This window comes from Tyto alba, unplaced genomic scaffold (assembly GCF_018691265.1).
Source record: "Tyto alba isolate M040663 unplaced genomic scaffold, T.alba_DEE_v4.0 Super-Scaffold_46, whole genome shotgun sequence".
NCBI lineage: Eukaryota > Metazoa > Chordata > Aves > Strigiformes > Tytonidae > Tyto > Tyto alba.
Window position 1 is genome coordinate 13,247,539 of NW_024881322.1, and position 14,476 is coordinate 13,262,014.

Below are 14,476 nucleotides of genomic sequence, written 5' to 3' on the forward strand. Positions count from 1 at the left end.
TCGCCTTCTTTTCCTTCTGGTCGGTCCTGATCCTCATTCTTCACACTCTCACTCTTCAGAAAACAGGGACGGCTCGGCCAGTTTTCCCGCTGCTACTTTCTGCAGCTCTGACTTGCCTTTGCAGACTGCAGGGGATGGGTTTTCAAGCCAAACTGCACCAGCATCAGCCTGTTCCTGGCTACACGTGCACATTGTGTCAATGCTTGTGAGCATCGGCTCTGAGACAGATTCAGAAAACTAAAATAGAATCCTGTTCCCCCTCGTAACCTTTGTGTTACGTGTCCCTGAAAGTGTTCTTGGAGCTGAAACCCCTGGCACTTCAGGCAAGTGACAGTCTCGTTACGCGACTCTTGTCCTGGCACCGGGTCCCAGGGAGAAGAGCTCAGCACCTCCCTCCCCACGGCCCCTCCTCAGGGAGCTGTGGGGAGCAGCGAGCTCGCCCCTCGGCCTCCTTCTCTCCAAACTAGACAAACCCCGAGCCCTCCGCCGCTCCGCCGAGGACGTGCCTGCCAGCCCCTTCACCGCCTTCGGTGCCCTCCTCGGGACGCGCTCGAGCACCTTCCCGCCCTTTTTTAGGTGCCGGGGCCCAGAACCGCACCCAGCACTCAGGGTGAGGCCGCACCAGCGCTAAATCCAGCGGGACAATCCCCTCTCCTGCCCGGCTGGCCGTGCTGGGTTGGATGCACCCCAGGATGGGGTTTGCCCTCTTGGCTGCCGGGGCACAACCGCTGACTCCTGCTGAGCCTCCTGTCAGCCAGCACCCCCAGGCCCCTTTCTGCAGGGCTGCTCCCCCGCCACTCCTCTCCCCGTTTAGGCTGGTGCCTGCCGTTACTCTGTCCCACGTGCAGAATCCGGCGTTTGTTCTTGGTCAGATTCATGCCACTGGTGGTTGCCCAGTGCTCCAATCCATCTAGACCCCTCTGCACGGCCTCTTGTCCCTCGAGAGAGTCAACAGCTCCTCCCAGTTTACTATCAGCAGCAAACTTACCAACCCTGCATTCAGCTCCTGCCTCTAGATCACCGCTAAAGTTCTGAGCTTTCAGTTTTGACTGTGGATACTTCTGTTGTTAGCAGATATTTTTCTTTTTGCTATCCAGCTGTTTTCCTGATGATCACTGATTATGGTGAACACCCTGAGCTCCAATACTTACTTCTGTGGAACTTCACCAGCAATCACTCCTTCCTTGTGAAAGCTGGTCATACATCAAGTCTCATTTTAAACAGATTTAAATCTATTAGAAATCCTTCTTATTTCAAGGCTTTTTTTTTTTTTTTTTTCCCCCTTAATCCTGTTGAAGGATTTTAACATGACCTTTTGGGTTTTTTTCCAAGTGCAAAACCACTATACTATCTGTGTCGGTTATTGACAGGTTCATCAAATTCTTCTAGGAACTCAGATAAATGGGAGGCATAACTTCCTTCTCCATAATCCATGTTCACTTTTCCCCAACTTAAGATATAAAATAGATATATCCATGTGTCTTTTTTTTTTAATAGCACTTCTATTGATTTAGCCAGTAAAGAAGTAAGAATTACTGGTCCGTGTTTCTATGGATTTGTCATGGAGCCTTTCAGAAAATATTTGTGTCATATTTACTACTTTACATTGTACTAGTATTAGGACTTACTTTAAAGACAATTTATACATCACAGTTAATCATATAGCAGTATCCTGTTTTGAGATCCACCAGAGTTTTAGGTGGATACATACTGATGCATGTGGTTTGATACTATTTATTGATTTTTTCCTATGTTTTCTACAGTTTAATTCCAGAAGTTTCCATGTTAAAAAAGGCTCTGCTCTAGGCTTTCTCTGAACACTTTCATAATAAATACTTATCCTTCAAAGAACTAATTTGGCTTTCCTGCTGATGTTTATATTTGTTGAAGCTCTTTTTGCTTCCATTTTCTACAGGTGGCCTTACATACAGCTTGCTGATGGGGTTTTTATTATTAGTTCTGCCAGTTTTAGCATATTGCTCTTCACTGAGCCTCTTGTCCTACTTTATCGTGGCTTGACATTAACTTGCCAGAATGTAATGTTCTTTCCTGTTTTCCTTCTGTAGACACAATGGGCATTTTTTGTTTACATTTAAGCTGCCTCCTTCTGTCTATCAAGGCTTGCTTTGGAAAGGTGAGATGCTTTTAAAACAAGTCCACTATGGCAAATCTAGCATTTTTCATGCCACTTGTAAGCACTTAACTCCTGCTTTTAATTGCTCCCCCATTTTTATGTGGTTCTTTGTTGCTCTTGTTGTTGTTTTGGGGTTTTGTTTGTTTGCTTGTTTGTTTTTTGTTTTTGTTTTTTTTTTTTTTTTTTTTTTTTTTTTTTTTTTTTTTTAACAGTTAAGCTTTACTGTTAAGCTACTACTTCCTTGCTTCTTCATCTTACAAGGATATTGAATTTCATCACATTAAGGACTCTCTTACTGAGTGACTTTCAGTTGTAGCATTCAGGTTCTGTGCAGTTCTCAGGGCAAAAATCGAAGACTACTTCTCCTTTTGTGCTCTCTGATGGGGTGCTTTGAGGGTTAGTCATTTGTACCACTGAGAATGTCGTTTTCTCAGGATGTCTCATCATGATTTACACTACACAGTCTGCCGGTGTTACTGATCTTTCTGTCCTCGACTCCTTGCACGCCGTGCTACCACAGTGGTTGAGTGGCTGACAATATTTCCCTACATTATTATGCTTTAGATACAGGCATAAGATTTCAGGTCGTTACTGATTCTCTACTACCTGTTGATAGCATTCATTTATTTACCTCCTTTGATTCTCATTTTCCCTAAATGTAGTGCCTGCTTTTGGCTCACAAGGCTTTCTCTGATACATCATTTGAACGTTGGTATCATGGTGTCTTCTCAGCAAAACTTCAAGCCTAGACTACACGACCTCCAGAAACCCCTTCCAAACAACACTTCTATGATATACATTACATCTTGCTCTGAATTTTATGTCACCCAATTACAGGTTTTAGGCTTTCTTCTTATAACATTCTTTTACTGTTCCATACTCAAAATATATTGAAAATCTGTCTTTTTGCTTTATAGTTTTTGTAGGTTCACCCTTGGAGTCTTCTGGGTGAAGACTAACAAAATTCCTTGCTACTCTTTGATTTAAAACATCTCTAACTTATTTCAGTGCCAGAAACTTAATCCCATAGCAGTTTAGGTGGAACCCACTTCCTTATAATCTTAAATCTCTTTCCCCGTGGCATTTTCCCAAGTATGTTTTGAGACTTTGCCTTTCTGCTTTCATGCTTCAGCTACTGGGAATATTTCAGAAGTGTTACCGTGAGGATTTTAATAGACCTAATTGGTTTATATTCCTACCCTTTTGGGTTATTTCTCATATATGATCATGTGCTGGCAACAGTTACTACAAATACTCTTGAGACAATACAGCCACCATCACAATGGACAAAAAAGGAGATAGGAAGAGTTGTTTGGTTTTGGGCAAAAAAACCCCAAAAAGAGATACACAAGAATTTGCAGTAGACCAGAATCAAACGATAAGCATGACATCACACCAGAAATCAGCAACCAGTTTTAGATTTCATCTGCTGGGATTCATCCCCAACGAAATACACAAATCATCTTGTCACCTGCCACTGCATGAATTGTACGATAGTAGCTGAATGAATAGTAAATTAATTCAGTAACATGGTTTGATTCAATTCAACATAAAGGCTGGTTGCAGTCACAGAAGAACATGTTGGGGTGAGGCACAAGAGGGGAGAGAAAGTATTCAGTATCTAGAAAAGTCTGTTTAAGAAATCCTGGTGATTTAATTTCTTTACCTAATCTCATTGTGCAACACTTGTTTTTAATTCTTTAGATCCAGCAGCATGAGCCTTTCCAGTATAACACTGCAGTGCAGCACATGGGAAGAAGCATCTAAAACCATCTATCAACACATACATATTTCACAGGAGCAGCACAAGGTATAATCTCTTTAAATGCCCATATAATTTTGTTTTAATAGGGTTTTGGAAGTACACATTATTAATTAAAATGTTTTTCACTGTTTCCTAGAATGATAAATGAAGGTCATAAACCTCTTTGGCAGTGAATCTTATGGATGACCACCAAGCTCCACTGCTAAAGTAATTTTATACTACAGGCATCAAGGAAGTTACAGACTAACACAGGCAGCTCAGAAGGAAAAGTTCCAGATCTAATGGATTTTACAGTATTGGTTCATACTGCAAACTACGACCTAAGGAGGGTCAGATGCTGTCCTCATTTAAGTCGAGCCAAATTTGTCATCAGTTTCAGCAGGAACAAAACCTGCCTCATGTTTCCAAAGCTCCAGCACAGCCTTCAGCAATCAAATGTCCTTCTGCCACCAGTCTGCAGCCCCGGAGCCTGTGGCTGCTGAGCCACCTGTACCTACAGATACGGAGCGTGGCTGCTGAGCAGAGGAGAAGCACATTCAGGCTACCCAGGCTACCTGCTTTTCAGCCTGCTAAAGGTGAGTGAGTCCTATCATGAAAAATAAACCAGAGGGAACAGCAGTGAATACGATACACCCTATAAAGGCTGAACTTTCAAGCATCTCTGAAATAGCTGCAGAGGATTTTGTATATGCTGATACCTGACTTGAGCCCATCACCTCTGATCTCTGTCATCTAGCACAGGCATTACAGCCCACTTCGTGAAGAGTTTACCAAAAAAAATTTTTTTTTTTTTTTTTAAATTAAATCAGTAACTAATCCTCTATACTGAATCTGCTAAAGAAATAGAATTTCTCCCACCCTTCCCCCAAAAAGTGCCTGCCATTTTTATCTCTTCCTATCACATGCAATGTATTTTCATTCATTCCTCCTTGGTATTTAGAGACAAATAAGGTTCCAACTTCATCCTTCATTCACCAGTAATGAGAAGGTATTACATCTGCTTGTTGAGCTGATGCAAGATGAACAGCTCCAAAGCAGCCTGACGTAGCTCTTGGTGCAGACAGTGGAGGAACAGAGGATTTCCACTGCAACTCCCCGGCAGCGAGAGCTGCAAGGGCAGCTGTTGGTTACGTGAATAAGCAGGACAAGAGGAGCAGTTACCTGTGAAAGAAAGAGCCAGCAAAGGACAGTTTGCATGTCAGAAATGTGCTCAACCACAGCTGCATTTTTACCACTGCTGAGGAAGCTGGCACTGTTTCTGTGAATAATGATTGTAAAGACTGAGTAATGCTTCTGCGAAGCCAGGCGCTTTGGAACATCTGCCCTTTTGTTGGGGACCGTGACCTAACCCGCAATAATTTGTACTAGCTTCATCTCTGGACTGGACTGCAACATTGTAAAATGCCCGTGCACAAAGCCTTCAGCGTGAATAAAGCGTTCGTGATCATCTTTAAAAGGCCGTCTCAATCAGAAGAGGTTCCTGAAGACTGGAAAAAGGAAATCTCACTCTTCGAGGCTGTACTCCTCATTTTAACTGATCCTCTGGGATATCATCATCTTTAAGATGGGCAAGATGTAGGATCTGGGGAACCACATGCTCATCAGCCTCATCTCAATCCCTGGGAAGGCGATGGAGCAGGGGGACTGGCCTAGCTGATCTTGAGAAGTCCCTTCCTACCTCAGTGATTCTTTTGGCACCACTGAAAATTACTGTTATTTTGGAAAGTTCACCTCTGAAGGAAAATGTTTTCCTTGTCTTCATACTGGGGAATGAACTCCCCCAGGACCGACGGAGGAACAAAGATCTGGCTGCCTTCCGCAGGACGTAGAGAGCAAGTACTTTTGATCTTGCCCACCTTAACAGATGCACAGCCCAGTGTGTGTACTTGTAGATACAGACTGAAAATCACTGCACAATTCAAAACAAGGCACTCGTTCCAGTGCACATACTTTGGGGGGTGAGGGGAGGAGGGGAGAAAGAGAGAGAACAAATATGGGATAATGTAAACAGAACACAGTCCCCTTAGTGCATCACCAGAAAGTTTTTTGATACTGCAGGGAGAATGAAACTCTGCACAGCACCGAACTGAGTTACGCCAGAAATATATTCTTGGCTCAGCTTTACAGACTGCACAGAGAAAATGCTTCCCAACTTCAGTTTTAACTAAAGATCTGCATTACTTTGCAGAAATTCCAGATGAAGACTCTTAATAGCTGGTGTTGGGCATGTGAGAAGTGCTTCAGTGATTCTTGTGCCAGCATGTGCAAAATTAGCGGCTACTGAATGGGTCCTACAGAGTGAAAATACTACTGTCACCTGCACCTTCCAGTGCTACTATATACTGTGTGCAAGACACGGTAATGTGAGACAACTGCTCATTCTTAAAAACCTTTATCTTAATCTGAGTTTTTAAAAATCCACAGCTGTGTGTTGTGGCTCTCGTCCCTCACTGCCACCAGAGACAGACAAACCTGCACCCTGTGTGAACACTATCCGGAACATGTCATCCAGCTGACATCCTGCTAAATGCCATTTTACAGCCATCAGACACCAAGCTAGTGTTACCTTGTCAACCTAGTCGGACTTAAATCCTACTGGGATCAGACTAAAAGCAAGTGCCGGGGGAAAAAAAAAAAAAAAACAACCAACCATTCAGCTGCCCTGGGCAGCTCCTGCCACTTTCTAGCCCTTAATTCCCGCAGCACACCTCCACCTCTGGCAGTTCCTCCAGGCTGGAGGGGCACCAGCCCCCGCTCCAGAGGTTGCTGCCTCCTCCTGCTGCAGCACCGCAGCTGGTTCCAAGCACAACCCAGGAGCAGAAGCCACTGGCAGCCTTGTCTGTTCACACTGCAGGCTCCGGGGGGGCATGCCACAGCCTGAACACATCAGAGCCCCTAGGACCTGCTCTACTGCAAAAGCTTATTATGATCACAATTTACTGAAGTCTTTTAAGACTAAATTTAGGTCATTCCCACTATGACTCACTGACTTCTCTTCGAACTTCTCACGCATCCTATTCTCTTGTGCGTTTGATGCCTCAGACACTTCAGCTGCCCTGTTTTCTGCATAATTTAATATTTTATTATAGGAAGAGAAAGCACGCATTGTCTTCAAGAACAGAAAAAACACCATCTAGGGATTTCTCTAATGCCAACAGAAAATTAATCTTTCATGGCACAGTGGAGTAAGAAGACAGTATCAAAAGTATATAACTAAGGAGTCATTCTCTAAATGTGGTACTTCATTTCTTACAAGTCTTGTTTAATTCATTTTGAGAATACAGCAATTGATTTACAGCTAGTATTTGGCAAAGACCTGCTCAAGGTGGAAGCTCTTCTAGAGAGGAAGAGACCCTGATGTTGTGTGTGGCATTTGCAAACACAGGTAAAAGTTATGCTGCATAGATATTAAGGCAGAAGTGTACAACAGAACAGGAGAGAGGGAAAACGGGCTTCTTAGAGATTTTCCTCATTCAGATGATGGCCCTTGTTCAGCATTAGCTAAGAATTTTCCTGCAAGTATTTTTTTCAAACCGCTATCAAATGACACAGGCAGGGACTGATCCAACCAACTTGCCAAGATGTCACTGTATTTTCCAAGGTGACTGAGACACACAATACTTGAATGCCAAATCACAACATTTCAGAAACGGGAAACCCAACGTGAGGTTTTCATTCAAGAGGTTATTTGCAATTCCAGTCCCCTTGAACTCTACTCACCAAGCAGACAACCACTGTGGTAGTGTACACAACAGCAAAGAGTACAGTGGTGCCAGCTTAAAAGACTTTAGCTGAATAACCATTAACTATCAGGTAGAAAGTGATTAAATTTCCTAAGATGGAAACTTGATAAGCCAACCCGTGCAGTCTATATGGAATACTGACAGCCTCTATCAGCCAAAATTTAGAAAAAGATGTTGCAGCATAGTCTCCTACTAAAAATACATTACAAAACATAGCAGACAACTGGCTATTTCTTGGTTTACAGTAGTCCTTGACAAATCTGCAGTCAAGCCCTTGGCAGCAAATGTCCATGAAAACACTTATTTCTAACAGGAATACGATGTGGATCTGAGCATGGGAAAACAACTCATCTTGCCATTGCTCTGGCTCTGTAACCCAAGATCCGACACTGAACAACGCACTGCAGTGCCAGCACACAACCCCCGCCGGGTTCAAGGTTCCCCACAGGTGAGCAGCTGTTGGACGCAACTGCGGCCAGAGAACACACTTTGTGTATAGAATGACACCCTGAAGTATTAACTGACCCACCTGTCCTGGGTTGAGTGAGTGGTGGAGTTTTTTGGTGGCAGGGGAGGGGGCTATCGGGGCAGCCCCCTGTGAGAAGCTTCTCGAAGCTCCCCCAGCTCCACGTCAGCTCCACTTCTGTTTGGGAAATTGAGCCAATCGGCTGCGCCTCTGCGATAACGTATTTAAGAAGGGACGTGGTGACGGGCAGTGGGACTGGTGAGGAGGAGTTGCTGCAGCTGCATGAACACCAAGGTCAGTGGAGGAACGGAGGAAGAAAGGAGGGGGGAGGTGTGCCGGAGCAGAGACCCCCCTGCATCCCGTGGTGAGACGGCAGGGCGGCCCCCCCTGCCACCCATGGAGATTGATGGTGGAGCAGACATTGATTTATGGCCTGTGGCTTCTGCTTGCATGACCAAGGTGCTGTGCCCGAAGAAGGCCGGGGTCTCATGGGAAAAGGCAGCCCCGCTGCTGTAATTCAGCACCGGGAGGATTGCAGCATGCGGGGGAGTCCCACGCCGGAGCAGCTCGGGAAGGGCTGCAGCCGTGGGAGGGAATCCAGTCGGAGGAAGTTAGTGACCCATGACGGAGCAGTGTGGGGAACGCTGCGGCCCGTGGGAGGAGCTCATGTCGGAGAAAGTTTGTGGAGGACTGTCTCCTGTGAGAGGGGGACCACGATGGAGCAGGAGGAACAAGTTTCGGACACTCCCCTCACCGAAGATGAAGGAAGTGGCAGCGCTGACTGCACCCCCCATTCCCTGCCCCTGCGCCACTGGGGGAGGAGGTAGAGATATCGGGAGCAGAGCTGAGCCCGGGAAGAAGGGAGGGGTGGGGGGAAGGTGTTCTCAAGATGTGGCAATGCTTCTCACTGTCCTACTCTGTTATGTGTTGTTAGTGTCTGTAATAAATGTATGTTCTTTTTTTTTTCTTCCCCTAACGAGTCTGCCTTTTGCTCGTGATCATAAAGGGGGATTTTTCCCCATCCCAGTCCTATCTTGAACCCCAAGCCTGGCTCTCTGTCCCTTCTCATTGCCGGAGGGGAAGGGAGAGAGAGCTGCTGCACGGTGGTTGGCTGCTGACCAGGTCTTAACCACGACACCACCGATTTGTGTAATGCTGGGCAGCAGGCTCTTGCTCAAGCACCAAACAGAGCTGACTGAGCACGTCACTGACCTGGCAGAGGAGCTGCCTCAAGCCCCCCGAGACACAGCTACCAGGTGGGAAACTCGTGAGATTCAGCTGTAGCAGGAGATGGCAAAAGCCAGTCATGCACCTCTCAGCTTCAGTGAGAAACAAAAGATCTGCAGAGCCTGTCCCAGTCCCTTGCAGACATTGTCTGTCAGCCATAAAAAGACCACCCAATAAATAATTCATGTATTACAAGAGCAACAGGCACCTCTTGTTCGCCCCACAAATTGCTAGCTAGAGCTTTATTCCTGACAGGTCCCCCCCAGTCCCCACAGGTCTGCTAGGAACAGATTAACTCCTCCTTTTGCAGAAATCAACCTTTACCCTGGTGCCGTTCCTTTTAGCCAAGATCTCAGCAGGACTAAATACCCTTGTGCTCACCAAGCACCAGTAGCTCCTCGCTCTTTTAGGCCCACCAAAACCTTTAGTGTAGCCCAACATTGTCACCGAGCCTGTCACACAGCGCTGCAGGTCTCAAATAATAAAACAAGGATGAGAAACATCATCCAAAGACTCATCACCAAAATACTTTTGCTTCTCTGATATGGCAGCCCAATGCATTCTTACTTGAACCACCATGTATCACTTCAGTTAGCTTTATTGGTCACCATTGAAGAAATCACACAGAACTGGATGGATCAGTGAAAAAATAGCATTTCCCTTGTTAAATTTACCTTAGAAGCACCAACACTTTGATAAATGGAATGACGTCTTAAGTAAGGTCTGGTGAATCTGGGTAAGTGCTATTCTGTAATTTTCTGAAGGGTTATGCAACTTTAAGGCTACTTTTCAGGCAGAACTGTTCTCCAAGAAGACAAGCTCTTGGGTAGCTGAATATTTTAGACTCTAACCTCAGACATTTTCTATGATGTGAAGGTTTCTTAGGAAGAAAAGTGAATCAAAGTCAGGACTGTACATTTCTTGCTGAATGTTAATGAGCAAATTTAGAATTCAGGAACATGAAAAGGGTAGTCCCTGAAGCCCAAATGAAAGAAGCTTTGGATTTAGAGAAGATTTTGATTAGATTTTCATACAGTGATTTAAAATTACTTGCATAATGCAAAGAATATGCCAGGGTATAATGCAGTATGATTGCTGGTGATGGCAGGCTAGCAAACTGAGTCACTGAATGCTCAAATGCTTTAGGGAATTTAAGGCCAAGCTGAAGTAAACAATATACCTGCTTTAAATTATAACTCTGAGCTACAGAACACTTTGTGGCAAAACTGTATAGGAGTAATTTGACTATTTCCTCCCGCAAGCTGACAGTTATGGCATTGCACAGTGCTTTCTTAGGGTACAATAGAGAAAAGCTGCTTAGAGCTACTGGAAGAGGTTTTTTAAAAAAGTTTCTGAACTTGTCTACAGGAACGCCAGAGCTCAAATATCATGGTGAAATAGGTCTTGAGCTCACTGGAGTTTACCAGGAATCAAAGCAGCTTTCCTGATCAGTGTAGTAAAGAATGGATAAATGAACAATATACCTGAGAATGTGTACGAGTGCTGAAAAGGAACTGCTCCAGAGCCAGGCAGTAATTCTTACAAGTGAAGCTTGATGTATGCAGACTGTGCTCTGCACTACACAACTCCCATCCTTCGGTTACGCGTGTCCAGAAATAACCTGCACCAATTTTTATTTTTTCCTCAGCTGTCTGTATTATCACAATAGAATATGATTGCTATGTTTTTGAGAGATCTAGCCTTTTAATGATAATTTTGTCTCTGTAACCATGCAGAGTAAATCCTAGCATTTCTAATACACTTAAAATTGTATTCCAGTATTATACAGATCTACACAGTGGACAACAGAAGTCACTCTCCAGATTGCTAGATGAGCTCAGCCAACTGCCTGGGGGTATCAAAAGAGTATAATGAATTTACATAAACCAGAAATCTAGGTTTCTGCAATATGAATTATTTTAAGGTGTACCTACATGGAAGTAAGGTACAGAAGAACTTAGAGCTGTTGTATTTTCCAGTTCTACAGATACACTGCAGTAGCACTACACTGTTTCTTCATAACTTATGATGTTAACTACTTGTTTAAACCTCACAATTTGATGGTAAAACAATGCATTTTACTTTCCAACTCCAGCTATTAAGAAGAGGAAAAATATCTTGGGAGTTCTGAAAAATTACCTTTTTTAGGGAAAAGATGGTTATATTTAATTTAATCAGAGAACATTATAAAGAGATTACATTACTGTGAAGACATTCTGAAAGATCACCTCATTTGGATCAACAAAACAGAACATTGTTGAAATTAACAATAAATACAATTTTTGTTAACATTCAAATAGACTTATTTAACTTAGATATTAAATTTCTAGGCCAAAAGAAACTCCTAAAGATCTTATCTCTGCAAGGCCAAATTTCTCTTCCCCCCATATTTAAATGAAGTCACACACTACAGCCACACTTCTAAGTGGATTGACCTACTGCTAACATCTAAAGATACAGTTTCTGGATGAGTTTAACAAGAGAAAAGCCCACCTTAAACTACTGCATCATGAAGATCACCTGCAAAAATAACCAGTTTATAACAAACTATGAATGTGTAACCATACCACCAAGGTAAATTGCTAGTGTGTGGAATTAACAGTTAACGAGTTGATTAATTTAATGTATGAGTCAGCCCACAGCCAGCTTCAAGCCCTGCAGCAGTTCCACCAAAAGCAGATGGACTCCTATGGGTCTCAAGTTAAACAGCTCACTAAAAGACTAAATCAGGACAAAAGTAGTTTGGTGAGCTGAATTCACAGCAATTCATCTTTCTTTCTGTATCTAACCATGAACCTGATATAAAGCACATTTAACTGTTAGCAAGCACAAATCTCCAAACGGTTCTTTTTTTTTTTTTTTTTTTTTTTTTTTTTTTTTGTGTCTTCCCATTTTATTTCTATTTTCTCTTCCAGAGTTAAGTAACTAGCTGAGCAAAGGAACAGTGACATATGAATTGCATAACAAAAACTCACTAGGGAAAGATTTTCACATTTTCTCCTCCCTGAACATGTTCAATAAGCTGAATAACTTACAGAAACCAGTTTTAAATCACAATCAGGATTATATACAGAAATGATGACCAACAGAAACTACAGTGGCTCTGCATGGTCCTAACAGAATTGGTGTCACACACGGGCAGGGAGAACGAGGGGACTGCTACTTCTTCATCTCCAGGATTGCGCTTCCTGGTCCTCGGTGTTTGGCACTGCATATGTTGCAGAACTGGACAGGAGATGCCTAGAGATTGAAAAAGAAAACAAGAATCACTCAGAGAAACCTAACCCCGTTAGAATGTGGGAAGAGGAAGGAAAAGCGCTGATGCCTTTCTCAACATTTTTGTTCACAGTCAGGCTGTTCCCTATTGATGTATTCCTGGATAGGTATAGGAAGGTGATACAGAAGAACACATTGAAGCAGGCTGTTCTGGAGTCAGAGGGCAGTACGTCTCACCACTCACTCCAAGTGCAAGGTCACCACCCTCCAGGAGAGCAAGGGAAAACTTCCTCTACAACAAAAATGAAAAACAGAGAGTCAACAGTATCACTTATTGCCTTCATAAAGAAGAGAGAAAGGCCCTTGGTTGGCTCCACTGACCACTGGGTGTCTTTGGACAGTGCTCCACAGATTTCCAGCAGCTGAGGATATGGCCTGAATACTGCCCATTTGATAGCAAATATGTGTTTATTGTTACTCCCCTGTTTAGCTCTGTGCAATGCTTTCTGCATGCATTACTTTCCTTTCAGTACCTCACCAGTAACCAAGTATCAGTAACACAGCTGATTACCTAGGGCTGAGAAATACTATGGCAGTGGAGAATTTGGCTCAGATGTATGCAAATACCTGGATATTCATACGTGTTATAGAATATATCTAATGTAATATCCACGTCACATTTAAAAATCCCATCTGACAAGTTAGCTGCCCCAAAAAACTGAGAAGGTTAAATAAATTTTAGATTATTTCTCAAATAATAATATTGGTGGTAAATATTGCTTGAATAGATATTTACTAGATGTTGGGCTTTCTCATGCAAATGATCTAATTCATTAAGATTTTCATAACGTATTTAAGTATACGTGCTGACCATATGGCTGCAAGCACTTTACTCGGTTACTTGAAGATTAAGTGAATCACCAAGGTTATTTTTTCACTAGATGTTCATTTTCAGAGACAGATACAGAATCAGAAAAGCCTAAATTCCATTTTCTTTCTGATTTTGTTACCACTCCGATGCTTTCACTCCTAAATGCAAAACTGGTTATAACTAGAAATTACTTTTTTGATTTGTTTTCACTGGAAAAAAGAAAAAAGAAAAAGAAGAAAAAAAAAGATTTCCCTGATGAAGAAAAACATGTTCTGAGCATAAAGATGATTACAAAGATATTTAAATATTCACTCTGAAATGAGTGATTTTTTTTCCTTCCAGGTCAGAATCATTTAATATGGTTCACTTAAGAAAGTATCTTTATTCTCATCTTCACTGAAACATACTTAAAGTGAGAGCTGCAACAGAAAAGAATTCATAAAAAAAATCAAGCAGGTTGTATTTCCTGTATATCTCAAAGCTGCATTACATATTCAGATTGAAGAAAGTGCTAAAATACTTCTCAAACAGCAGAAGCTTCTTTCTAAATTAGCTGAACTGTAGTTGCAGTGGCCCTAAACGACCTTTCCTCAGTCACACACTACTATGGGGTATCATCACAAATCATTACTGTAATCATATTAAAATTCCTGATGGACCCTTGCCCTTCTCCACAGTCGACAAAAGGAAATAATTTGTCCTTTTATCTTTGGCAAAGGTGTTAAGAGAGATTAAGCTAGTCACTTACTGTGTTAGATACCGGGAGGCACTCCTTGTGAAACATATGTCTGCAGTGGAACACTACCACGTTGAAGGACTTGGATGCATCTGGGAAAGAGAAAAGTAAATTCCTTACAACAGAGCAATAAAACAAATGATTCAGTGGCTACAGCAGAATATGCCTGCACTCTATTAGACACAGAGAAACATCAAGTAACATCTCTCGAATTCACTTCCAAATTATTCTGACTCGTTCACAGACACCACGGAGAGCGATGGTTTCAGGTAACGTGTCCCAGTGATGGAGTTACAAGTCACTTTTATTCTGTGGTTT

The 14,476-nt window shown here is 42.7% G+C and overlaps 1 protein-coding gene across 1 annotated transcript in view; it reads right to left on the reverse strand.

Annotated features, from left to right (window-relative positions):
* Nucleotides 1-9,915: 9,915 nt before the first annotated feature.
* The window catches only part of VPS41 (VPS41 subunit of HOPS complex), a 110,710-nt gene continuing 106,149 nt past the window's right edge, over nt 9,916-14,476 (reverse strand). The window contains exons 28-29 of the mRNA XM_033007122.2: nt 14,171-14,250; nt 9,916-12,575 (exon numbers count right to left, since the gene is read on the reverse strand). Coding sequence (XP_032863013.1) covers nt 12,495-12,575; nt 14,171-14,250 — 161 coding nt within the window. The 3' untranslated portion in view covers nt 9,916-12,494. The remainder of the gene's footprint in view (nt 12,576-14,170; nt 14,251-14,476) is intronic.